Source organism: Gallus gallus, chromosome 11 (genome assembly GCF_016699485.2).
Source record: "Gallus gallus isolate bGalGal1 chromosome 11, bGalGal1.mat.broiler.GRCg7b, whole genome shotgun sequence".
Lineage (NCBI taxonomy): Eukaryota > Metazoa > Chordata > Aves > Galliformes > Phasianidae > Gallus > Gallus gallus.
In genome coordinates this window covers 7,012,373-7,040,085 of record NC_052542.1, presented here as the reverse complement: position 1 = coordinate 7,040,085, position 27,713 = coordinate 7,012,373, and the positions used below count along the sequence as shown (strand labels likewise).

Here is a 27,713-nt window from a genome sequence, read left to right as displayed (position 1 = left end):
GGGATGTTTAGTGATAGAGTTTTAGCACTTCTGTTTATTTGTTTATTCTCTGTCTTTGAAGAATAGAAAGCTTAGACTTTTCACTTAGCCCTGAACAGTGGAATTGATAATTTTGCACTTTAAAAGTAGTAGAATTTGTATTTGATCCAAGTGTGTAGTAACACTTAGCCTCTTGGATTTTGTCATCTTCATTAAGTGTGTTCTTCTTCTCCACATATACAGGAGATAGTGATGTATTATTCCCAGTGACCCAAAAATCTGTAAGCTTTGTTAGCAATTGCGACAGTTCAACGTAGATGAGAAAGGTGTGAAAGGACTGAATCTGAAGCTGAGCTTAGAAAATGTGGCTATTTTTAAGAATCAGAATCATCTGGGCTAGGGAAGACCTTGAGGATCATCAAGGCCAACTGTTAACCTGACCTGCTGAATGCCATTGCTAAACCATCTCCCTTAGCGCCATATTAGTCGCAATAAAACCTAGCAAGCAGGGTATTGGGTCATTTGTTCGTTTTGTAAATACTGCAGTGAATCTGGTTGATACTTTTGGACAGAAAGTAACTGCTAGTCTTTGTGCCAGAAGATACCAGGAAGGGAAAACTGCTGAATGGCTGCTTACTTTTGCTTGAGACATGAAATACCAACCAGACCTATTGGTTTGATGTTGCAAAAGATTCTACAAGTGAGCCAACCTCAAAAAGCTTTTCCCACAGCAAGAGTAGTTCTCTGCTTGTTTAGAGGAGGACAATTAAGGAGACTTGTAAGCTGCCTTATTTTATTGGAAAAGATCACAATGGTTACCCCTTACACTTCAGAGTAAAATCGAGGGCAGGAGATAGAACTGTACAACAGTTTGGTTAATTGCAAAAGCATTTGAAGAAGAGTCTTACCCTAGAAAACTGTTTATTTAGTCTTTCAGCTTTTTCTTGCCTTTTTCCCTTAACTTGGTGTTTCGTTTCTGAAAAATTGAATCTTCTTTTATGTTGTTGAGTTTTCTAAGAATGTCAGTTCTCAGAATGTCTGTGGAAGCTACCTGTAATAGCAGAAGTTTGCATTTGGTCCACAAGTCAGTGGTTGCTTAAGTAGATACAGCTTAGTTTTCTCTGAAGGCTTTAGGAAGGTAATCTTGCAGAGTAACAATGGCTTTGCCTGTGGGAATGACTGTGCAGTTTCTGTCCCATCTACATGCGTATTTATTAATGCTTTCTGTTTCTATTTATATGCTCTTGCTTTTGCTGAATTTTTCTGAAGTCAGATTCTGTGTTTGTTGACACTTCCATGATACTTGTACGGGCTCCTGAACCAGGATGCTGAGCCTTTGTGCTGTGGTAGCAATGCTCACTGACAGCAGGCAAGATCAGTTTATCTCAGCCACTGCCACTGCTGTGATTTTGACCTGAGTCACATTTTTGAAGTATTTATTTGCACTGAAAGATAGCAAAATATGTTTAAAAGACCTAATATGATTGCTGAATAGAAAACCTATCATCGTCCTGCTCTTCAAGTCTTCCAATAAAATAGAGGAAAAGTATCTTCAGAGCACAACTGATACTGTAAGAAGAACCATTTTACTATTAAAGCACAGCATGAAAAGGAACTGCAGTAGATATTTTGATCCAGTGAGAGAGGCATTTGCAGTGTTAAAATTAGCACTGTGCTTGCAACTTAGGAGAGGTATTTACACTGTTAAATTTAGTACGGGACTTGCAACTTAATGATGTTAAGCAAAAACAGCAAGCTCAGTGCTCCAAAATAGGGCAAAATGTGAGCACTTTTGGTTGAGCCTGCTCCAAATCATGTGTCAAAAGAAAAGATCAGTAGTTGTCTTTGTGCTTCTGGAATTGAAATTAGCCATAGGAAAAAGCTGTGTCAATAACAATCCAAAGGAGAAGTGGACCTATAGTTAAACTGCAGTATTACAAAAACACATAGAGAATGGTGCGGGCAACAAAATGTTTCTTATTTTCTGCTAATGATGTGCTCATATCCAATTGCAATTTTAGCAGAATATGTCACTTATTGAGTGTGTATGAGAATGGGACACTCATTTAAAAGCAACAACAACAACAGAACTTTTGTTCTGTCTGGAAACAGCCATTTATTTAAAACAAAACCTGGGAATGATCCCCAGACTCTCAATACTTGCAAGTTGATGCAAACAATGGGATTTATAGCCTAAATTTCTTAATTTCTTTCTTTGATTGTATTGGATCTCTTTTTTTCCTGTTCTTGAGTGGACATTTTTGCTGTCGTGCACAGAGACAATGAATTCTGATTTCATGTAGTTAAAGACCATTGGTCAAATTGTTGTGTAAACATCATTCTGAAAATTAATAGTTTAATTCTAAACTACTTCCTGCTTCATTTATTTTCATTTATCTGTATAAAGCAACGTAATGCATTTTTGCTTTAAACATTTGTTAGTGGCTGATGTGGGACTGAGACTGCAGTTTATGCATTCGTACGTCATGAGTTTGGATATGAGCGATTACACTACAAGCTCACCTATGCTGAAGCATATTTTGTGTGTGATTTGTAGGATATCAGAGCAGTGATGTGCGTATGGGGTTTATTCAGTTGAGAGCCTTCTGGCTTGTGGCTTCATAACAAAAGGTTAAAGAAACGAGGTGCTGGAATCACTAAATTTCCATCATTATATTGATTAAAGCAGATCATTAACTTAAGTGGAGCAAGTGTTTCCAAGTCTTGGGAAACACGTGGCTTTTGACACTGTTTAGTAGTAGGCTCTAGAAGTGCAGGATGCCTGCTGTGGCAGAATTAATGCAAGGACATACACTGTCACTTTCCCAAACTGCGTGTCTGAAATACACTGGCAGCTTTGTGTTGCCTTCCTAACTCCTTTGACTCCTGGGCTTTATGACGAAGTTGGCAAGCAGAGGGCTGTTAGTTTGCGTCAGTCACTGGATTTGTATGGTAAGCTTCAGCAAAAGCAAATGGAGTCATCTTTCAGACCTCTCCAGAGAGGTCTTGTGTACAGTAACATCATCCTTGTATACAGTGACACACACTACCTGCTATTTCACTGAAACTCTATCTGAGGTTTATGAGATGCTCCTCTAGTCTTTGACGCTAGAAGATATTCTGAGAGTGACAAAAACATGTGAGACTTTCCTATTTCAGAGCAGCTGCCTCAAGAGTACAATGCAGCAGATGAGTCCTAAGGCATCTTATTGTGATACGGTAGTTGAAACCCTGGATGAAAATGTCTTTTAACTTCTGCTGTGATACATGGTTGTTTCTCCGTGTTCAGTGGGAACGTGTTTATGTCATCGTTAATGAAAATCTTAATCGTGTCTTTATAGATTCCTCACAGTCATCACTTCAGTAAAGATGATGAAATCATATTTACAGATGCATACGTAGAACTAAGTGGAAGAAGAACAAGCAGAAATGGGGAGTTGTGTTGGTTAGGTAGTAAAACCTTTTAAGTTCAGTTTTGTTTTATAACATGAATTGCCATACCAAACGGCTTGGGTTTTGGAGTAGTACAATTGAAATGTGAGTTGCAGGAATAGCATGCAGGGTTATGTTTCCTAGACTTGCTAGTATTTATGTATTTAAATTTATTGTGTACAGAAATAGTAGTTCAACAAAAATACAGAGACAAGCTGGAACAGCAGGAGGGCCTTCTGACTGAGGCAGTGTTTACAGTAAAGGAATAGGATTTATGCATTGAGCAGTGAATTGTTGTACAGTGGAATGATTAGTGGCTGTCGGATAATAACTGTTAGATTCGAATGCCGCATGAAAGCTGAGTTAATATTTTAAAAGTGATACTGATGTAGAATGTTTTCCTTGGTACTGTTTGGATGCATTAGTGAGAATTGTGCTGTAACGAAATTAAAGGTAAGAAAGCTTTTCTTATGCGTCAGGACTAATAAAAGAGTGCTTTGTATCTCATGAAATGAGACATTTTCTCTTCACTCATACTGAATGCAGCACAGGGCACCTCTTAATGTTATGCTAAATAGATCAGATCATCAATTGGTGTTTTTCCATAACTGGTTGAAGTTCTGTAACTCCAGTTATTGTACGTGCATTAATATGCAAAGGAAGACAGTTTCTTCATTGAAGGGGAAAAAAAATTCAAAGAAAGGAAGCAACTGTAGACAATTTTCCAAAATGTGCTGCAGAAGGTTTTGGAGCTCAGTGCCTGCGTAATGAAGGCTGTTGATTTCGTATGTTCAGGATGGGATGAAGCATCTTCAGTACATGCATTTGCACAATGCTCAATGACAGCCTCAGGGCAGGGAGGCATTGTTGTAGAACTCTGCTACAAAACCTTAGAAACATCTGGACTGTTGAACTATTCTTCATTTCTCTGATAAATGTTTCACTAAAATATTGCTTGGGGCTCTCAAGAAGATAGCACTGAGTCCTTTGCATCTGGCTCACGTTCGATGGGAAGTCACTCCCTGCTTGCATTCTCCTTCTCTACGCAGTCATTTAAGTAAATGTCAGTGTAGACCTAATACAAATGACGTTTAAAACAATTTTGATACTTTGATGTTTATATGGGCTTCATCACGGTTCATTTTTGTGCAGAAAACAAACGTTATGGAAAACCAAAATTTTACCACTAAGGAAACAATTCTGTAATCACAATCATACTTAAAATGGAGAAAGGAAAGAATATGCTTTTGAATCTGTAACTATTGCTGTAATTGTCTGGTCCTTTCTCGATGACTGAGTATATTGTATTCAAAAGTGTCAGGCCAATTGGGTTTTGTAGCCCTTCCTGGAGCATGCATCACACCTATAGATATATCTGAAAACAACAAATAATCTGATATTTGGAGTTTGTTTTCCTGCGAGTGTCTCTTGTTCAAGACACCTTAGAAATACCTCATTCAACAAAATAGCAAAGCCGTGTTAAAGGACAGTATTTCAAGATAGATAGATAGAAGCCACAGATGAAGGTAGTTATAGTGAAATTGTTTGGAGATTTCCACTGAACAGGGGCAGTATATGCTGTGTGGTTAACTGGGCGTTGAAAACTGACTTTGTGAATTAAGATTGACATTAAGTGAAGCCATAGTAGTCATAGAGACAAAAATCAAAGTGGAAAGTGTAACGTGAGAATATTGCTACCTATTGCTGCTATTTGACCTACTTAAAAATGTATTTGAGCAGGTGAGTTGTACATCTGTCAGTGGTCTAGATTAAATATTATCGTCATGGAACCGTTTGGATAAGTTTAGCCTAAGTAATAAAAATTTGATACTGTATTACCTTTAACTTGTCACAAATGTTGTGAAAGATAACTTTAAGCTTTTTTTCATGAGCTTTTCAGGTAATTCCTCTTGAGTGTTTTCCTGTCATAATTTCTTTAATTCCTCTGTCAAAGACTGTTACAAATCCTAAATTAGATTTCCTTCTCTTAGACTGCAAAGAACATGTCACAGAAGATGCAAAGTCAGAATCCATCAGTGACGCGGCTGACCTGGCTCTGCCACCTGAAATGCCAATTTTAATTGATTTCCATGCTTTAAAAGACATCCTGGGGCCACCCATGTATGAAATGGAGGTAACGTCCTCATTCGTTTCTGTTTGAGTGTTCTGTCTGTTTTCACTAGTTGTCTTTTTTATTGCTGTTGGCTGAATTTATGCAATATTAACTTTTTAATATGTGTATTAGAAACAGGACTGTGTTTGTGTTCCACCATGCATTTTTTCACCTCAAGAATATATATATATATATATATATATATACTTAATTCCGAGTACATAAATAACATAATAGCAGGACTTCCTGTTAGCAAAGATGCCTCCCTGCAGCACTGCTTAAGAATGTGGTGGCATTTTTTCAGTTCATAACAACTTTGCTTTTGTTTGAGGGATGTTTTGTGGTCCTGGGAAATAAGCCAAAATGTAACCCAATATTCCTGTCTTTGTAGCAGCTGTGTTAAGGACTGTCTAACATACCTCCTTAATGCCTATCAGTGTTTTTGGGTATTAAAACCACTTCACTTCAGGCTGAACATTCTCAAACATTCTTCATGTTAATGGAGCTCTTTATCTATTACAAATAATTTTAGGATCAGTCGGTCACCTCCAGCTTCCTAGTGTCTGCATTGTTCCTCAGCTGGCATATTACAGAATTCTTCCCCAGCTGTATTTTGCTATATTTTATGGAAAAGGCCAGTCATTAAATTAGTTACTTACTTAAGGATTCTCCTTTCGCTATTTACATCTCAATTATTCTCTCCTTTACTTTAGGCCCAGGTGAACTTACAAGTGTAAGTAGTATATATAACACTGACAGCAGGCAGTTGCTGATGGAACACTTTTTTTCTTTCATTCTCCTGGAGAGAAGATTGGTAAACCAGTAAGTTATGGAGGAAAGAGCAGTGAGAGAAAAACTTTAACAAATATCAGACTTCTGAGGACTTACTGTGATGATTCATCCCTCTCTCCTAGATGAGAGAACCAGGCTCCAATGGGATGTGGAGGACAAAGGGGGGACAAGGTGGTAGCAGTGGTGGCAGATGACCGATTGCTGAGGAATGCACCAGTTTTTTAGTTCTGAACTGAAGTTTTCAGACATAAAAATTTGTTATTGTTGAAGAGATTCTTAATGAAGAGGCAGAAATGAGGAAACAAGTTAGACAAGTTGCTACTGAGAGTGTTGGAGGATGATGATGGTAGAAGTGGAAGTTAGGGGAAACTGGGGGCTAGGAAGATCAGGTCCTCAAGAGACCATTACTTTATGCCTCCCTTGTCTGAGGTTTTTCGTGCTGGCTGTTTGTGTTCTGATCTTATTTTTTTGAAGAGATTGCTTTTTAGGCAGGTGACCTCATAAGCAACTTTTGGTAGTTCTTTTCAACTCTCAGAAGCTGCTGTGCCCAACAAAATCACACAGGACAGTGTGATTTTAGCTGAGATGATAGTGTGGATATACCTCAGCTTCATTTGGAATGGCTGTAGCCATCAAACCACTTGTTATACTCCTATGGACATTTTTAATACTCTGCATTACTACCTGCCTTCTAGAAACTATTACTGAATAGAAACTAGTACTGAAAAAAGCACGGGTTTTATTTCCTTCTGTTTTTTTGTTTGCTGTCCAGAGAAGTAACTTTCTATCTGAATTTTCACTTTTGAAGGACGTTACATACTTCAGACACCTGGTCTTTAGAGCTAAAATACTGCAGGATCACTTGGTTTTTTAATGCTCAAAATACAGATGCACGTAAAGCTGCTAGAATAAATTGCTCTTAATATTCAAGCCTGTATTATGAATTCCACTGACAGTGCTTATCAGTTTTATAAAGGTGCAAAAAACTAAATGTTGTTCATCTGTGCAAAAGTTCTGGTCACTCACAATTCTATTCCCAGTCAAAAGTAGAATTAATTCAAATCAATATGAACTTAACACACTTATTAAAAAATGAGACGGTAGGCCCAGATGTACGTGTGAGTTTCTTTCAGTGTGCTGACTAGTTTTGAACTCTCCCTGGAGCTGATTATTTGTTTCTATGTGATAGTGCAGCTGAGTTGGCAAATTTCTGCTCTTTTGTCCTCTTTCTGCAGGAATAAGTTGTACAAGTAGCATTTCTAAAGTGTGCTCCTTACCTCTGAGTATGCAAATATGTGAGTGCAGGAGTTTCTTTTTGCATGCACAGTTGCCATGAACATGTTTATAATCATCTCATGGCGGCCTGTTTAAGCTGAAGTAAGACCTGACTGCAGGTTTTGACTTCGATATCAGAGGTTTTTTAAATGAGTCCATATTTAGTAGGCAAATTAAGTAGTGCTTAAGTAGAACGGGGTGAATCCACACAGCATCAATTCCCTGAGCAGTTCAGGATTAACTTTCATGTACTATTTACTGCATGTAATAATGAGGATATATTTTTCCATACACGTGCCTTTGTTCAGTGTGAATTGTTTGGATAGCCACATAATTCCTGCGTTAGTGGATTTTCCCAACTAATCCATAATTCCTTTAAATTTTTTCACGTGGCCTTAAGATTCTTTCAGATCATTTAGCTCCCATGTTGGTGGTGGTGGGCATCCTAGATTGACTGCTGCTGTTTTTCCAGGTGCGCTGTCTGCAGCATGCCTTTCTTTCTGCACAGAGCTTTTAGAGCTTCACCTTTGACCCTGTTTTGCCATTTATGATTAGCTGAAATAAAGATACAGTGGAAGCAGTCCCCATGTCAGTGCTTGGATGAGACTGAGCAAACAGAACAGAAAACATGATGGGACTTAATTGATCTGTTGTCCTTCAGGGGATACCGTAAAACGAATGACTCGTCTTTTACCTTTGCAGAATTTTGTGTATTTTCTGCAGAGGTCTCCCAGCAGAAAGGCATGACAGATTACTCAGCTCATACTTGTAGAATTAATTCATTTATCACAAATAAATAATTGCTTGTGTCACCCTACAGAACAAATGTTGAAATAAATCACATGCTAAGGCTTTGGAAAAATAATCTTGGCAACAAATGAAAGCGCAGGAGACTTAATGAAACATTTCAGCACAGCGTGCAATTGGAAGAAGGGGCTCGTGACATATCCAGCATTTTTATAGTGCAGTCTCTTTTGCCTTGGAATTTAGCTTTCTTCTGTTACTGTTCTGTCATCTTCTGAGCACAACTCGTGTGTTTGTAAGGCAGCCTTTTTTTTTTAATATCCATCTCTTTTTGGCTGATAACCAGAGATAGCAGCTATGGAGTGAAGTTGTTCACTCTTGCTGTGTAAAGGAAGCCACTTTCTAATTGTGAAAAAAGAAACTGAGCATTAAGAATTTTATAGCTATTGTGATTATATTTTGTGATTGTAATTTTATGATGGAACCTTTTAGACTAATACTGAAATGTTGATGTCTGGTTTCTGTTAGAAGGAGTGTTCTCATTCTGATAATCACATGGAAAGCTATATTGTTTGTTTAGGTAAGCTGATGCTGTTGTCTTGAAACAAAATAAAATGCAGGACAACTTCAGCCCTGGGTTTTACTTGGTCACTTTGTTTCTACTGGGCCTGCAGGCAGATGTTTTAGTAGGAGACTACAATGGTTAGTACTGTCTTAGAAGCTCACAAATCCAAGTACTTCTAATACAGGCATTTCATCAGAGCAGAGCCATATGGCTTTCTGCATCCAGGTGGTTAAGGTGCATTTCAGTACAGGTGTCTTTCACTGAGGGAACTACTATAGGTGGGCAGCCTTCCCACAGCCATGATCATCCTAAAGAGGCTTTTGTACAGATTTCTGTGATCTTGCAGTGGAGCTAATGGTTAAGGGAAGTCAGCACTGTGCATAATGAGTTTTGAGTTTCTGGTGTCTGTACAACGTCTGATTGGTTTACCCTCTGCTGACTCTTGGAAGGAAGCAAACAATGAAAGCATTTAAATTATGGGAAGTTGTACAGTGCAGAATGAATTGATGCTAGAGGGGAAAAAACATTCTGTTGCTCTGGAGTATTATAAAGTGGAATTTTAATTGTTCTTAGAAGGAACAAAGGTAGTTTGAGAAGTTTTAATGTGGACTTCAGAGTTGTCATGCTTTTATTATGGTTCTGCTGTGACGCTCCGTTCACTTGTTCTTTATCCAATAAATGAAACAATTCTGGAAGTTTTCTCAACAGCTTAATGAAGAATTCATCCATTTCAAAAATGAATCAAATTAACTTTCAATTCTGCATTTCAGTAGCAGACTAAAATATTTTAAAATGGGCCTATTGCTTTACTTTACAAAGGCATACTTGTCTTCTGCTGTGCTCACAGCCTGACATTAGAAACTTATCTAGTTTCTTTTCTGCCTTGTAAAGTAGTTCAGAACATGCAGAAGAGCTGTATGGTCTTTCATAGGAGCTTCTTCAACTTACTGTAGCTCAGGACAAGAACTTTCTATATATTCTAAAAGTCTTTCACGTAATGGAAGAAAAACCCACACAACTGGGACATTCATGGAAAACATTCTGCCTTTCTTTCCTTCTACTCAACACGAGAGACTGGGATTCAGACCCTCCCATTGCTCTCCTCAGTATCTGGATAGAGTTTTAGATAAGTAGATCACAGCCCTGCATGGAGCCTGCTGACTACTAGTAAGCACTAATGGAGGCGGTCAGGTTCCCCATCCTCCTTCACATCTAACCTGCATGCTCAAGTGTTTCAGATTGCATGAATCACTGTGCTGTCTGACAGTACTTCAGGCAATGAAGTCACCTTTGAAAAGGCCTAAATGTTAGGTAACGTTTGGGCTCAAAACTGGCTTTTTCATGTAAGTAACGAGAGTCAGGATAAATACAACGCAGTCCATTTGCTGGAGGTGTGTAGTGGTCAGTCAGTATTGACTAAATACTTAAGAGTCCTGTGAAGTGAAAAGAGAGACTCTTATTGAACCATTGGGAGTGGGGAAGGTTTTGAGAGCAGTTTGCCAAGATGTTTGCCGTTGCTCCAAGGTAAGGAGCTGCACATGGATACGATTGCTGTAAACTAGTGTTTACACTTAGGCAGTATTACTGCTGTATAAAAAAAAAAAAGATCAGCCATAACCTTTTTGTTTCACTCAGTACAGTCGTTTTGAAGGCAACTATCAAATTGTTTTTGCTATAGTTTTGTTACAGCTGTTTCTTATATTGTTTCCTGTGATCCTTTCAGGTATCGGAACGTTTAAGTCAGCCAGGAGTAGCCATAGGCCTGGCTTGGACACCGCTGGGAGGAGAGATCATGTTTGTGGAAGCCAGCCGCATGGACGGGGAAGGCCAGCTCACTTTGACTGGTCAGCTGGGAGATGTCATGAAGGAGTCAGCACATCTTGCAATCAGCTGGTTGCGCAGCAATGCAAAGAGATACCAGCTCACTAATGGTAGGTTGGGGAAAATGACAAAGACCGCATGAACGTATTGCATCACGGATATTGACATCTCGCTGCATGGATTCACATTTAGGAAGCATTAATACTGCATGGAAATGAAATGTCCTAACGCTTGATATGTTCCAGTAATTCAATAGAAGGAAGCATTGCTAAATAACAGTGGAAGTTACCATACTTGTTACAGAAGTACATTGTATTGCCTTAACAGAGGAAGGGTTTTCCAGCAATCAGTGCCATACAGAAGTGGAAATCAGCCCTAGAGGTCCCTTTTGGCTCTTCTGCCGATTTCTGCTCAGTTGAGGTTTTAATGGCCTTGTGAACAGGTGCAGCCTAGGCAGAGCGTGAGTTGTCACTGCAGATTCTTCCAGCCTGGTCAGTCCCTTCCTGCACCAACCTGAATGGCTGTGGACAGCCTCTGTGCCAGGATCCTTCTGTGGGCTGTGACAAGCACTGCCTCTTACTCATTTTTATGTGCAGCCTTTCCAGCAGTAGTTTGTTAATGTGGATATAGGTACTCAAGGCTGTAGTTTTCTTCTACATCTAGGCTAAGGTTTCTGCTAAAAGTTGTTTTGTATTCTCTGCTTTTATATTTTGAGAATATTGAACTGAAGTGAAATAGGACTTCATCCAAATAACTTCTTTCAACCTCCAAAGAGTGCTGTGTAGTTTGATCATCAGCTGATTAAGTAAATAATAGCTAAATAATTTTCTGGCATCTGTCAGCCATCTGTCTTTATTTACAGAAGTTTAAATAGCTTTAAAAAAAATCTAAATAGAATGGGTGTGTGAAATGCTGCTGGCATTAATAGTATACATTCAAGAGGTAAACATAACATACAGCTAGGTCTTGTAGGTGAAGTAAGGTGAAAAGACGTAAATGCGAAATCCACATGATTAGATTGATTAATATTGCTGTTTTTCAGAGCGATGCTTTTGTGGTATTTTCAATGAAATCTGACATTTATACTTTAGGACCTAAAACTAAAAATTGTATTTAGGAATTCTTTGGTCTTTACATTGATCACTACTATGAATTTCAAAATGTATGCAAATGCCGAGCTGATGAGTTACCTTGGTATGATTTTGTATTCTGATGTAGGAAAGCTTGTGGGATTTTCTCCTCCCTGCACCAAACCTAAGCAACACAGTGGTTTTACAACACACTTGAAAAAAAGAAATTAAAAAAAAAAAATGCTAAGACTTGTAGTTCTCCAGTGGCCTCTTAGAAGAAAGACCGGGAACAAAATGGGTTTAGATTTTTCACATTCAAACCGTTCTTTTTTTTTCTCTTTAAGCTTCTGGAAGTTTTGATCTCCTTGACAACACTGACATCCATCTGCACTTCCCAGCTGGAGCTGTCACAAAAGACGGACCATCTGCTGGCGTTACCATAGTAACCTGCCTTGCTTCCCTCTTCAGTGGGCGGCTGGTGTGCTCAGATGTAGCCATGACAGGAGAAATTACACTAAGAGGCCTTGTTCTTCCAGTAAGTATTGTTTGGAAAAGAGCTACATTGCATTAATTCTCCATATTCTAGGTATAAAGTCTGTTTTTAGCCATTTTCAAAAGCACAGTCTTGCTGATCATCCCTGAGCAGCAGTCTAGTCCCTTCTGGTGCAGCTGTAAGAGGCTGATGGCAGCCTAGGCTAGTACTGTATGCTTGTGTGCCTGCTTTGCATTTCATGTTAAAAATGGCCTCGATGCAGTTTTCAGGAAGCACGCATTATTGATGTGTCTCGTCAGAACAGAACCCTAGAAATCCCAGAATTCCAGATAGTTCCAAGATACATATACTGCAGTCTCTAAATATGCTTCCTCAATACTATCAGTACAAGATTATCTTCAGGTGCACTGAAAAGCTCTTTCTTTTGAGTTCTCACAGTAATTTCATGTGGATTGTTCTTGAAATTCCCGCTATACATGTAGATGTTTGGACTCTTCTTAAATGTTGCTCCTTATATATGAGTTCAGCTGAATAGTGTTCCTATAAGCTTTCTTCAAAGCATGAGGACAGAATGGAGATTTACAAAGACATACAGTATTAGTTTTATGTATCACCTGGAGACTGGTATAATTAATTAAAGCAGGTAAGAGTTTTCATCTCATACCACATGATGGACAAAGGAAGGATGAGGTTGGAAGCAGTATTTTGTTTCATGCAGTAGAGAGCAAAGCATAGATAACATAATTAAAGTATGTTTCAGAGATCCTAGGAGGGGATCACTGACATAGCATTCTGGCAGCAGTTAGACTGACAAGATTGCTGCTGTTCAGAGCTCAGGTGATAACTGAACAACTGCATTAACTCTGCTACAGTGCATGTTTGCTTAGCATTTCAAATAAGTAGTTTTTCTTGCACCAGCGACTACATTTTTCCTGTTGTTTAAGGTAGGTGAGGAAATATCTGTAAATACTTAATTTTTTTATAAACGCCTTACTGTCTAAGAGTTGTTTAGAATCTATTAGTAATTTTAATATTACTTCATCTGCTACATCTACTGCCTGAAAGAAAGCAATGCGGTAAGTAATAAGTAGCATTGCCTGCCTGAAGTGATTGCCATGAGTATTTCTGGTTCTCCATTACCTTCTTTTATAGCAGCCTGTTGTCGTGTTACAGTACAAGGCGTTCCTTTCCTCTAAAGCAACACAAAGCTCTGAGTTTCTTCTGTAAGATGGACTTGAAAAAAGTTCAAGGGGAAGAAGCTACAGTTGTTACTAAAAGAGAAGCTGATTTTAAAACTATCTTTGAGTGTCATTACAAACATAGATACAGGTAGCTTGCTGAAGTGATGCCTGCTTTTCTAGAACAAAGACGTACTTTTGGGGCATTTTCTTTCATTCACATGAAGTTTGTGTAGGATTGGAAGACTTTCCTCCCTAAACTTAATGGTTTGAAATTCTTCTGTTGTAAGAAAAAATTGTTACGGGCACTTTCTTTAGAAGCAGTACGTGCATTCCCAGATTTTTTTAATCCAGGGTTCCTTTTCTTCTGTTATTATCTGTAACAAAGCATGCTGTAGCATATTATATTTGGAACTAGGTCCCTTCCAACCTAAACCATCCCTTGGTAAGCATATAGCAAGCTAACAATACTGTTGCATTCTTAATTACTTTACTAAATCATTGGGGAAGGGAGATACTCATTAAAATTTAACTCCTGGTGTGATTTCCAGATTTGTTACAATTATTACTTCATGAGATCAGTGTCACAGTTTTTTCTTGTACATATATTTCTTTTCCTTATTAGGTTGGAGGAATTAAAGACAAAGTGCTGGCAGCACATCGAGCTGGACTGAAGAGAATTATCATTCCTCAAAGAAATGAAAAAGATCTTGAAGAAATTGCACTGAACGTACGGCAAGATTTGACTTTCGTTCTGGCAAGCTGTCTGGATGAAGTTCTTAATGCAGCTTTTGACGGAGGATTTTCAGTTAAGCCCAGAGTTGAGCATTTGAACAGCAAACTTTAAGTAGACAGGCTGAGATTACTTCTATATCAAATTTTAATAGAGAATAGTAACTATCAACTGTATATATATATCAGGTATAAATATGAGCTAAGACAGATAGTTTAAATTTGAATGTAAATGTGATCAAAATAAAAATATTGCTTTAGCAGTTAACAACCCAAAACCACATTTGCTGGGTATGCTGCCTTTTACTACTACCAGCAAAGAATCTTGAAAAAAATACTTATTTCCTGACAGTGAGATTCAACCATGAGTAACCTAATGCTAATGAGAAACAGTTCCTTACCTTATCTGGTATGTAGTTATGTCAGTGTCAACAGCTGATGACATCTGTAAAGAGGACAAGCCCACAGCCAGGGAATAGTATGCAATTTGTGTAGTCCATGTAGTCAGAGAATACAAATTGCAGCAAATGCAGCACAGAACAGCAGGAGGGGCTAATAATGGGGATGTTAACCAAAAGCAAACTTATTTTGTGCACGGATGTTTTCTTTTTAGGAAATAACATTCAGGCAATCTGCTAAGGAGTGGTGGCATCAGGAAGAACAAGTTCTTGGAAATTTTAAGGAAATGCATAGAGGATTTAAGGATAACAGAAGCAACAGTTCTAGTTTGTAGCAGTGTTAATGTAGGCATCATTTTTTCAAACTTAATTACAGGAATTACTCATTTTTGTCTAGGGAGGGTAATAATGCACCGAAGTTCATGTGTGTAAAGTTGTACTTACAGCACTGGAAGTAGGTGGCACATACTGGGAAGACTTAGGGAAAAGACTGAGCCTGGTAACATTTGGGAGGGGAGGGACAAAGTACACCTCCTTAATTCTTATGTGATACAAAACTGGGAACACCGCTGATTCTGGGTACTTAAGTTTAGACTTTAAATACTACATCCATTTAAACAGTACCAATAAAACTACTGGATAATTACATTTTATTAGGTAGTGCACACTAGTAATGTAAGGTTTGAGAAAGCGTTAATATTCCCTCTGAGTCAGTAGCTTTGTCTCTTCAGCGTTTAAGATAGAAATTTAACTTTATGGAATCTACAGTTTTTCATTGTTTTGTGTGAGCGTAAACCACAAGAGAAAACCTGGTCTCCAGTATTCTGTTCTTGCTCGTTAATTCTGAAACTACTAAAGTGTCCTTATGAAAATGCAGATTGTATCAGTGACAGAAGTCTGTAAATCAAAATGAATCGTTTGTTTGGCTTTAATTTCCACTGTTGAAAAGAAAATGTCGATTTACCTGGAATATAATGGTAATTATATTAATAAATTCAGTGGGTATTTTTTCACTAGATTATGAAAACTTTCACAGAAGACTTAACCTAATAAAATGATTAAAAAAACAACACTTTTTCCTTTACTATTTTAAGAGTTAAACACTTCAGTTATTCATTACCTAAGTTCCACAGATAAGAGGCAACTGTCTCTACTTTTCTGCCTTAAAAATTACTTGAACGCAACAAGAGTGAAATGACTTGGCAATCAGTAAAACAGCAGAAAGGACTGATAGCTAATATGCTGCTTTGCCTCTAATCAAGACTAGTAAGGGGAAAATAACATTTTCTTTACTCAGCTTAATGCAGATCAAATGACAGTCCCGTACTACTTAGCACTAATAAGAGAACAGACATGCATGGAATTCTAGTGCAGTCTGTTTATACAGGTAGAACAACTGTGGGGTTTTTTTGAAAGATAGCAAATACTGTTCTTTTTTTTTTTGTTTAATAATAAGCTTTTACAGCAACTTCAGAAGAACAAGATTTGCTCTGAAGATAAGCAATGAGTTTCTGCCATGCCACTCCAACTCATGTCTTGTCCACATGGACTTTATCCGAAAGGTGAGAGCTATAATGCCACTCTAGAAGATCTTTAGTCTGAGTTTACCTACAGAGTTTCCCACTTCAGTCTGAGTTTCCCACTTCAGAGCTGACTTAATTGTGTCACTTTGATAATTTTTTTTTAATTTAAGTATTAGCATTATCGATTGTAACAGATATTATAGTTAAATGTCTTTGGCTTCTGCTGAGCATAACCATCTGCAGCAGCAAGCCAAAATAATAAAGATCTTTTCAAGTAAATTAATTTCTATACACTAGAGGTTATCCTGCATTGCAACTGGCAGTTAAACAGACCTGGTGATAAAGATGAGTGTGTCTTGAGACTATATAGTAAAATAACTATGTTTATCCAAAGCTAAAAAGCAGCAGTGGTAGCTCCGTTCCTCTGTCCACAGTCCACAGTGTAAATTGCTACAGATAAAACTGTCTCACTAATGCAATTCATGCTTTTAATCACGGTAGCTTTGAAAACATACTGGATAATACAATGGCATAGGTAGCAATACAAAACAGTTAATCTGCTTAATCTATTTCAATTTTAAAGCAATACTGCAAGTGCGAACTAATGAGAAATATCAAAACAGAAGCCAAATATTAACATCCATATTTGTCAAACATTTTTCCTTTTAAGGCTTTTTTTTTTTTCTCCCCAAAGGCAATGAGAAACAACAGAGGTAGTACTAGGGGACAAATGCAAGATCTACTGCATTTCATTTAATCAAGACAAATGTAAGTACTCTTTCTCAATACAGCAAAGTACTTTCTAAAATAAACAGCTAATGCTAAAACACTGCTAGGCTTTAATACATCATTTATTTTAGATAAGGTAGTAAACTACAGATTTTTACTATGTTTTCATTTTTCATATATAACAGAGCATGGTTTCACTTACCAGATCCTCAAACCACTAAGAGGAGAGATCCACTGACTTATGATTCCACTACTTTTGAGGATCTGGGCCTAAGTATAACTTGTTTAATCATTCCATCTGATGATGGACATCAAATATGTTATACAGGTTGGTTTTTGTTTTTTACACCAAACGGAACACTACTTTACAGGAAGTCAGTACACATTATTTATGCTATAGCATTTGTCATCTGTAAAGCATGACTAAAAATGTCTGACTGTTACAAAGGCAATTTTTAGTCCCCTTCAGAAGTATACTCTTAAATTCCAGACTAATGAAAATCACTGTAGAACAGTGCAGAAAGGCTTTAAGTTCTTTTGGGCAATACAACACGAGTACAAGCAGCGGGAATCTTGCTAACTCATGCACTTAGACAGTCCTGTGATGCTCAAATTGCAAGTACCAGACTGCTCAGAGCGACCCTAGCAGGCTCTTAGCTAGATTTCCTTTCAAAACCTGAGCTGAAAAGCAGATAACATGAGCACATAACCTTCGCTCCAAGCCAGCCAATGGGGGGAGTGGGACCATGCCTATAAAAATAATTTGCGTATTTAGCCAAGTTTCTGTCAGTAGACCAAAAGCCAAAACTCAGGTAAATATAGGCACACTTAATGAGGTAAGAGCGAGTACTGAATTCTGAAGACTGCACACAATTTGTTGTGTACTTGTAAGGAAATGCTAGACTGAAGGATTTCCTCCTTCTCAAAAGTTTATCTATTGCCACAGGATACCCATACATCTTGTACATTAAATCTGTGCACAATTCCAACAGCCTGAACACCTAATTCTAGTAAGTAAAACTGTCCCCTTCATTACATGACACCAACTGCTTCTGTATTATTTTATGAATCAAACTTGATAGGCTTTATGTTCCTTACCTGTAGAATTACTTACCTCATCGTGCATCAAAATAATATGAACAAGAGTTGTCTTAATAGATCTATTTCTGATAAGAAAGTTAAAGACAGTGCACAGTAAATAAACCGTATTTTAATGTGTTACAAAAGGAATTAAGTCAGGCTACCTCTCCAAACAGATGTCCAATCCTACTAGGTTTGACAAAGATTTCCTTTAGATAGCTTGAGATGAAACAGCTTTTCACCTTTTTCTTTCTCTGCATCTGTTTTGTAACACAAATACCATATACATTCATGGTTAATTTTTTTCACATAGAGGCAGTCTGCACAAAGCCCATATCTTACAAAAGCTGTTACGGCTGGTGAATCATATCTGTAAGAGATCACTTGCATTTGACTGTGTATCATATCACCAAAATAATATACAAAAATCAGTTCAAGAAAATTACTTCAGTAACAACCAAGAGACAGGAGGACAAGAAAGTGAGCAAGAGCAGTAGTGTGTCAAACTTTGAGCTAAAGCACAAAGCAAAAAAATTGTTTTTAAATTTGCCAGGTATTCTCGTAATGAGAAATGTAAAAAGACTGAAAACATCTCATTCTGACTGCCCTTTCTTTGTTTTTTGGTGTTTTTGTTGTTAAACAAATGGCCTGTTGTATAGTTACAAATGCTGTGTAAGACAATACCTTCTTTGTACTGGAAAACCAACAACCAGAAGGATGCAATAGAGTTTCTAAGCATCTCTAAATTTGAAATGTGATTTTTTTTAGATGCGGAAAAATCTTTGTAATTCATTTTGTTAGATCATAACTCAAAGTACAACAACATCTAGACCTGTTTTTAAAGGAGCTTTCTTTCCTGATACATCTTTGAACATAATTACTCCTTGCAAGTTCAGTACATTCACAAAATAGCTCAATTAAGAACAGTATCACCAATTAATTGACTACTGGAAAGAGACAAAATTTACCAAACATACAGAAATATTAATTTTACCATAGCAATTATGCATATCAAAAAATGACACCTGTAGTTAATTTTTAAAGATACAAAAAAAAAAAGAGAAAAACCTGAATTACAGAAAAGAAAGTCATATTTATTTAATGAAAAAACTAGAAGTTAATAAAAATTAGCAAATACACAAAAAATATACACAAACAGCAGCAATACTATGTAGTGACTTACAAAGGAGGGGGGGAGGAGGGGCGCGGGAAGCAGCGGCCAAAGCCCAAACCGCTCAACATGGCTTGTCAGTCAAAGGGGGAGGAAAAGAACACAAACAAAAACACGAAACAGTATCCTTTTCAACAGTACAATCAATCTACAAACAAGTTTTTAGAATTATTTTACAACATTTCCTGTAGAATCAATTCTTAATACAAAAGATGCCCATTTTGGGTGTATATATATTTTCAGTGGTTTACTGTTGACTTATTTTAAATATATTAGTGTTACTACATGCAACTGCTTCCTGTAATTTAACAGCCTTTCCTTTATTTACCTTCATATATGTCTATCCTCCATCTACCAAATAATTTGTCTGACAGTGAACGATGGTTACCCTAGTTTCTGCTAAATTAAATGCAATGGTTTTAAACACTGGCCTGAAGAGGTTTGATTGCCATTTCAACACATCGATATAGTAACGTTGATGCCTAAATTGCCATTTTCTGCAAAGAGCTGTGCAATGCTGGTGTCAAAGACTAGACAGTCACTATTCATAATGGCTGTTGCAATTCCCTCATGGATAGATCGAGGAGTTGCTTCCCAAGTCAGTCGCCGCCTATGACCATTTAACTCAAGTCGATAAGCAAAGTTTTCTGCTTGCTTCCGTGTTCCTATCAGCTGTACAATCGCAAAGAACTGCTGGTGACCATCATATTTTTCCTGTTTCTCCAATACTAACATGAAATGAAAGCCAAAACAAGACTGCATCATAACCCAGTCAACAGCACCAGGAAGATTAATGTCTGTCGCAAGGAACACTATATCTTCTCCCTGAAGTGTTGTAATTGACTTATGTTGATGCATCAGATGTGGCATTACAGCATCCAGAGAACCTTGCCATTTACACGAAGCACCAGGACATGGACAGGAATAAGGCCTAAACTCACATAGCTCCTCATGGTCTGCTTTTTCTGTGTGTGGCAGAGTTATCTCACATCCAGAAGAGGCATATTTACATGGGAACAGTACAGAATTGGCAACTTTCTCCATAGCCAGGTTACGAATGGAGCCCAGCGGGCCTCGGCAAGTTGGACAGCACGTAAGTTTGGGGCGACAGTTGCTACAGACAAGGTGGCCACTCTGACACTGAAGAATTGGTGGCAGCACATAGTCAAAACAGACAGGACACTCAAAGAGACTAGCCAAGTCATTATTGGAAGCTGTAGTGCCCGTCAGCGCAGGCACCCTCTGTGATGGCGTACACTTTGAAGTACCTGTAGGTAGTGCTGTAGCAGTCTGACGGCTCATTTCTGTAAGAGAAGAGAAAAAAGAATGAGGATACTGCAGAGATTATATCTAAACACATTTTATTTTATTCTGCGTACTATATTTCTTGATGATGAAAAAAACAAAAATAAATTAGACAAAAAGAAGCGAAACCCAAACATACAATGCAACTGTGCGTACTTTACACGTAGAATTCCAACTATGCTCCAGAGAACAGACACTGGTATGACACATCTAAAAAGGAAAGACGTTCTGCTAACTGTTCTAAACTGGAATTAACCTATTGGAAGCTGCAGGGTAAATGTGTAAAGAAGTACTAAATGTAACTGAAATCTTCAAAGATTTTTGTTGTTTTGCTGGTTGTTGCTGTTGTTTCCTTTAATAGTGCACTTACAAAACATTCCGTCAGGTGGTTGTAACAACTGGGCATGCTACATAACAAATCTAAAGCTGAGTTTAAGCTTTATGTAGAAGAAACCAGCCATTTGAAATGAAAGAAGAAAAAAAAGCTTGAATCGTATCTACTGTGATCATATCTGCTGTATCTGGACAATTGAAAAACAACAACAAACCACCAGTAACAAGGAAAAACACAGCTAAGAAGATTATTACACAACTCTTTTCCAGGATAGGATGTTGACTCTTCACTTTTATTGCTTTTAAATCACATCCATTGCTTCCACTTGCTGAACACCCCAGGAAATAAATACAAAACAGGAGTTATTTTAGTCAGATTTCTAAACAAGAAAAATTCAAAAGATGAAATTTGGCAAGTAAGAATTAAGCACTGTTTATGAAGTTTTACATTCAGTAGAATTTTCAGTTCTATTCTTTCCAACATCTCTGAACCAAAGTTAGTGGCTATCTGACTGTACAGTGCTTTAAAGTTTTCAACAAGCAATGGTAAAAGGCACACGTCTTAACAGATACAGGTGCCACACTTTGTCCAGGTCCCCCTAGCTACCCTCCTACTTGTGCAAAAGAAATCAGTAGTACTTCCAGGAAAAATAAAACCTCAGTATTGAGAAGATAAGCCTTACCTCCATAGGTTAAACACTATCCAAAATTGGAATCCATTACACAGAAACATTCTTAACCACCGTGTTTCTGTGCGAGTACATCAGCTCTGTATCTGTCATGTATGTATAAAACCGAAAATAAACTTCATCCTTAATCTCCTTTATATTTGGCATGGGAATATTAAGCAATAGGCAGGCTTCCCATATTTAGAATTATTTCAACCACAAACAAGCTTACTCATAGTTGGACTAGATACCTCAAAGCAGCATGCTGTGCGTGCTTTAGCAAGGCATGCGCTATTCAGGGCATGCGATGAACAAACTATGAGATTCCAAGAAGCAAAACAACTTATCCCTTGACGTTCACAAAACAGCCACGGTGGACAGCGTCAGTCTTTTCAACAGCAGCCCCTCTCTCCAATCCACAGCTCAAACATAGGTGTTTGAGAGCTGACATTCAGTCCCTGGCTTCAGTCTCATGTGCCCCATACCAGCATCATCTCACCCCTCCAAAGTCTCTTCTTCCACCTTGAACACCTTTCTCTCAAAATACCCAGATCTTATCTCTGGAAATAAAGCCATGCAGTGGTTTTCATTACTGGGCCCCACGTGGTCCAGATCCAAAAGGAATGGTAGTTTTTTGGCCTTATTCTCCTACTTTAAACTTTCCATCTAGAGGGAGTGCTTAAGTGATCTATGACAAATCAAATCTATGCTCTGGGGAAGTGATAGCCCACCAGCTTGTTGCAGAGGGTTCAGACAGTCAGCCCCAGTGATGAATGAGCACTACTGCTAGTTTTCTCCACAGTTTGTAGATGGGTGACTCATGATGTCACGCTGTGGTCCAGGAGAACAAACTGCACACACGGAGTAATTGCACAGTAGCACACTGCTTGGAAAGAGCTTAGAAATCACATACATATTCTTATGTAAAATTCTGGAAACATCACCTTGCAGAAATTGTAAACATTTTGGAAAAGTTTGTGTGTGCTTCATCTTACCTGCATCCATACCTCCTGATCCCCACTACCCACAGACAACACCAGGAAAACTACTGTTCTCTAGGCAGTTTGACTGGCTGGGTGAGCTTTGCTCTGGCTGATAATACGTCTGGGATCCCATACCACAGTTACGTAAGCTGTAGTAACCTCCAAGTTTTGCACAAGACCTTGTGCACAGATGCACTTCCCACCTTGGCTTTCAATGCTTCAGAAGCACTGAGGAAGACACTGCACAACCCTGGTTTGGCACCACTCCTGCCTGTGCCCGGCCCTCAAACACCAACCGAGCACCATCCCACTGAGCAGGGAGCCAAAACGCACAGGAATCTGTGAACTGAGCCACTGAGATGAACAAGCAAGGAAGAAACTGGATAATGCGAGAAACTGCATTTTACTGAGCCCAAACCTGCCCAAAGCCTAAGTTCCCATCATTGGCGAACATAAAAGATGAATAGTGCCTCAGAATGGAAAAGTAAAATAAGTTAATTTTTCATAGATGTCTTAAAACCTACAAGGTAATGGCAAATAAAAGTGTTCATAGCATAATACAGTTAACCTGTATTTGCCTTTGTCAAACTTTATCAACGAATTAACAACCAAAACCAAATACCTAACTAGAAATAAAAGTTTAAGGATATTTTTAGTTACAAAACATTTTCTGCAGGTCAAAAAAACCCACAAAAGAACCCAAAACAACACAACCCTATGTGCAACACTTGCCATTAGCTCTGTTCCACACGCTGGGAGCAAGTGCATAAGCAATGCCAACAAACTGCACGACGCTGGTCGTCACCTGCAGAAACAGTAATTCCTACAACCCCTACTATTGGGAACATGGAACAAATTTGTGTAGGTTTACCCGGCCCAATGAAAAGGATACACATTTTAACACTGTAACTCCAGCCCAGGGACAGCTCCTCCCTGGTGAAACCAGCCCAGCCCGCTGACGGCCAGCAGTGCAGGAAGCACGTGATAGCGTCACCTCCCATGGCGCTGCACCATGACAGATCTGACAGATCGCACGAGGCACATTTCAGCGGAGGCGGCACAGGAACACACTGCCCAGAGCTGTTCTGCTCACAGACAAAGCAAGGCTACAGTACCTGAGTCAGGAAAGCGAACTTAAAAATGCTTTCTTAATACTTGAAATTCAGGTTCTGGTCAAGGCAGACTGCGGAAGCTTTTACTGACTCCATAACACATGCAAGTTAACACCACTTCCAAGGTTTTGATGCTCTTAACAGAAGACATCGAGTAAACACATGATATGTTCACGATTCATCACTGTATGTCCCACCAGGTGAGCGTCAAGGAAGTTTCCAACCCAGGGGCTGAGATGAAGAAAACCAGCAGGAGCAACCTGTAGAGCACGTGCCAAGAGCTCAGCAGTCAGTAAGGCATGCCCAATGCCCAGGGCTCCGCCTCCTGCCACGCACGGCTGCCCCAGCCGCCAGCCCCACACAGAGCTGTGAGTGTGCGTCCTTTGCTGCACCGTGCAACACCTGAACAGGCTGTGAAACCCCCGAGGTAGAGTCACAGTGAGAGCAGGAAGGTGCAGCAGTCTGCCTGAAGAGCCCAGCTGACGTGCAGACACAAGGAAAGCAGCTTCAAGAAGAGTTCAGAAAGATAACATATCTCACATGCCACTGAAGTAACAACAGTACGTATGAATAGATTTATGCTATCTCAGCTTCTCACCTCTCCAAGGCATTAGCTTCAGACACCATCCTGGAATCCAAACTTAACCCATCTCACTGAAATCGATGGTACTTTTGACACCCTCAGGCTAACACCATCCACTTTTCCGATACCTTCATTTGCTCTCGATAGATTACACTGGGGACTAATGCCTTAAATACCTTTTGAGAAGGTAACAGTGTTGGGGGGAAAAAAGAAAAGAAAAAAACCACCACCAAGTGTCTGTACAGTTACCTTAGTGTTTGAAACAAGAAATGAATCTAACTGTAAGAGTGGTGCAAGGACAGAAAAGTGCCTCAGCAAAAACTAATACAGGCGATGCAGTAAAAATGTTATTTCAATCACATTTTAGAACTAAGTGAATTAAGAGTTGCATTCAAGAATCAGTAAGTCGTAACGCCTAACAGTTATGACCAAGGTAACACAAGATGTTTTATTTTTTCAGCTGCACAATCACATTTGAGAATGATACCTAGAAAAATAAAAGCCCAGTTGTGGAGCACTGGGAATTACATCCCTTCATTACACAGCACTGAAACTTGTGGAGAACACTGACAGCTGGCTACTTCAAGATGCTGTATAGGCCAAAGAATGCCAAAACCCCCAAACTAAGTCAACTGTTGAAAATGCCAATTGCTTGGCAGGTCTGAACGATAACTAACAGTAGATACAGTTAGACACTACCATCAGAAATGTGCACAACTCAATATTCACAACATTTCTAACGTAAAATAAACTGAAAAGATTAATGTCACCACTACTTCCTTGGCGGCAGAAGGAAGGTTTAGTGAATGCAACAGAAGCGTGTGTGTATATTAAGACAAAAAACAATGGTGCATGTACACACACACAAATACACACAAAGCACATAATCTCATGCCCAAGCACCTGCTAGTGTTACTGATAACAAAATCTAAAGTGAATATTAACTTAAGAATGAAGGCAATTAAAAAGTACCCTCTGTTCCTATTAAAAAGAAATACCAGTGTATTTTAAACAGAGAACTTCCTTATCATTTTTAAATTAGCATTAGGTTCATTTTATTTTTAAAATTCTTAGTTCACCGTATTTTTAGTGCATGGCTGCTCAATTATGAACAACCCTTAAGCTGCTGAGGGCAGCTATTGTGCTGTGTACAGCCCCGCTTCTCAGCCATGTCCTTAACATTTCTGAAAATAATTTCCCAAGGAAGGTACCTTTCCTCTGTCCCCGCCTGCATTCATAATAGCCAATGCACAGCAAAACCAACAGCAAAGAGGTTTCAGCATGTGCTATGGAAAATGCTGTGTGTTACCATCACCACTGCATCGCCACACTGCAGCAAATCCATGCAGCACTAAGTGTGTTGGGAGCAAGTGCCTCAGGGAGTAGGTTGTGAATATCTGTAAAATAATAATATTTTGGATTTCTGCTTCTCGTTTGGGAGCCCAAAGCTTTTCCATTTTTAAGTCTGGGAAATCTTGGATCACAAAAGGCCTGGCACAGTTTATGTCAAATCTATGGCCACCTATGCAAATCTGACACTGCTGAAAACACCACTGCTTACACATAACAGCCCACTTCCACGTTTTTAGAAGCGTTTCTGGTTTGTGGCATAAACTACTAATCAAAAACATAACACCATTTAGTCTCCATCTACTATTTTTAATTTATGAATTATGAATTTTTCCAACTCTTCCAGACACCATTTTCTTTAGTGCCCCTAATGATACGCTGCTTGCTATTTCAGACACATCAGGTCTTCTCTCTTCCTGCATAACAACCAAAAACCACAGCAATCCAACGTAATAGAATATTTTATACCAAGACAAAGTTTTAAAAAGAAATAACAGAGTGGCAGCTTTCATGATTATTTCCTTTTGGAAAACAAAGTCAGAAATTATCATCTGTCCAGTTCATCTCCTTTTCACACATTACCTTGTAATGAGCAAGTCTGCCTAAAATTGCAAGTAGTCTTTTCTTGCACCTCCAGAAGGAGATTCCCTACCAACATCCCTTTCCAATATGCAAGAAGAGAAACCTCAATGGATTTATATAATCATAGGACTGGTCATCCTCTTTGTGATGATCTGCAGTGAGCCACCTAACACTCAACATGTGTCTGATGCTACTATGTATGTTCCCTTGTATAGAATGCTATCACCAGCTGAGTCATTACTAGCGGGCAGTCCAGATCTTTTCCAAACTCAGCATCTGTAGCAGATGCAAACAGCACTGTGTAAACACAAGCACTATGTTATTACACCCGTTTAACTGTAGTGACATGTATCTAATCCAATACAAGAACTTGAGACTTGGCTAACGTTATTTCACTTTAACCACTGTCATTAGCTCTTTCTCCTATCTCTGCCAGGACATTAAACACCCACCCAGGTGCTGCCTGTTTCTAGCTGCCAAAGGTTTTCTTCCCAATAATTTTATGATGTAAAATTAGGAAGGAAGAGCATCCTAGACAGGGTATACAACAACCACATAAAATATAGCATTTTTTTTTTTAAAGAAGCAAAGAACTTAATCAATTTCAAGTGAATAACCCATACTGTATCAATCCAGGACTTTGCAATTCAGTGCGTAATTCCAGAGAATCAAGATCAAAGTTAGCACTGAGTATCAGAGTATACTGCCAGGAGACTCTAGTCCTGCAGAGAGATGACATACCTTGTATGACTCTGAAACAAAGTACATAGAGGCAAAAATACTAACCAATAAAACCCCAGATTTCATTCTAGAGTGAAAACTGGAAATGTCTGATCAAAAGCAAAAATCCTGTGTCTGGCCCCCTCAGTCTGTAGTATATAATTAGAGAACATTCCAAGTCTCACATGTCTTATAGTCATGCTTACAGTTAAGGAAGAAAGCAGACTGATTTGTACACTCAGGCCATCAACAAAGTGTTATATAGCACTGTATGACATTTATCTCCCCCCCCCTTTTTTTTTTTGAGCTTGAAAGAAGAGGAAGAAGAACAGAAATAAAAGAGAAGCTATAAATGAAATTTCTGAAAATTCAAGCTATACTAAAATCAATGCCACCACTAGAAAAAAAAAATGCAGAGATACATTATGTAAACTGGTATAAGCAAAAAGAACTGATATTTGGTTGTCTATTGTGATGAAAGGCTAGTGAAACTATCTTTTCCATTACATATAGCTATAAATACTGAAGAAAAAGAACCATTCTTTAAATACAAATCAAAACCAAATGCTGGCATTAAAAGGTTGTGGATCATTTCCAAATAGGAGTTTACTGTTTTTTTGCTTTTCAAAAACAAGTAAATAACTCAGCTTGCTCATACTGCAGGTCCCCACCCACCACAGAGGAGTCAAGATGGTGATATAAAATTACTGTTCAGAGATGCACATTCTTGCCATGTACCTTTAGCGGTGCTCTGTGACCAAGTCCTCCTCTTTTCTCTGCTCACCAGCTCTGTGTCTTCAGTGTCAGTATCAGCAGTCAGTCAGTGGTCAGAGCATTCCTTGACAGAGGACACCTGAACCTCCAGCATGCCCGCACCTGGAGCCTACAGCACAACAAACTGGTTTGAATCCAGAACAGCAGCTGTCCCGTACCGCAGCCTCCTCTGGCTCCCAAACTGAGTGCCCCTTCCTGCAGTCTGCCA

At 38.7% G+C, this 27,713-nt stretch overlaps 2 protein-coding genes across 15 annotated transcripts in view; one reads left to right on the top strand and one right to left on the bottom strand.

Moving 5' to 3' along the window:
• The window catches only part of LONP2 (lon peptidase 2, peroxisomal), a 39,266-nt gene extending 23,604 nt beyond the window's left edge, over positions 1-15,662 (top strand). The window contains exons 12-15 of the mRNA NM_001199220.2: positions 5,403-5,545; positions 10,624-10,831; positions 12,136-12,326; positions 14,088-15,662. Of these exons, the coding sequence (NP_001186149.2) occupies positions 5,403-5,545; positions 10,624-10,831; positions 12,136-12,326; positions 14,088-14,309 (764 nt within the window). The 3' untranslated portion in view covers positions 14,310-15,662. The remainder of the gene's footprint in view (positions 1-5,402; positions 5,546-10,623; positions 10,832-12,135; positions 12,327-14,087) is intronic.
• Positions 15,663-18,034: 2,372 nt separating this feature from the next.
• SIAH1 (siah E3 ubiquitin protein ligase 1) overlaps positions 18,035-27,713 on the bottom strand; it is a 32,796-nt gene continuing 23,117 nt past the window's right edge. For 7 of the 14 annotated variants that reach the window (XM_046899713.1, XM_040645945.2, XM_040645944.2 and 4 more), the window contains 2 exons: positions 27,470-27,614; positions 18,035-20,399 (listed from right to left, as the gene is read on the bottom strand). In XM_046899713.1, the coding sequence (XP_046755669.1) occupies positions 19,549-20,397 (849 nt within the window). In that variant the 5' untranslated portion in view covers positions 20,398-20,399; positions 27,470-27,614 and the 3' untranslated portion in view covers positions 18,035-19,548. Of the gene's footprint in view, positions 20,400-21,416; positions 27,615-27,713 lie in introns of those variants that run through there. The other 7 variants (XM_046899718.1, XM_046899716.1, XM_046899712.1 and 4 more) reach the window with 2 other exon arrangements.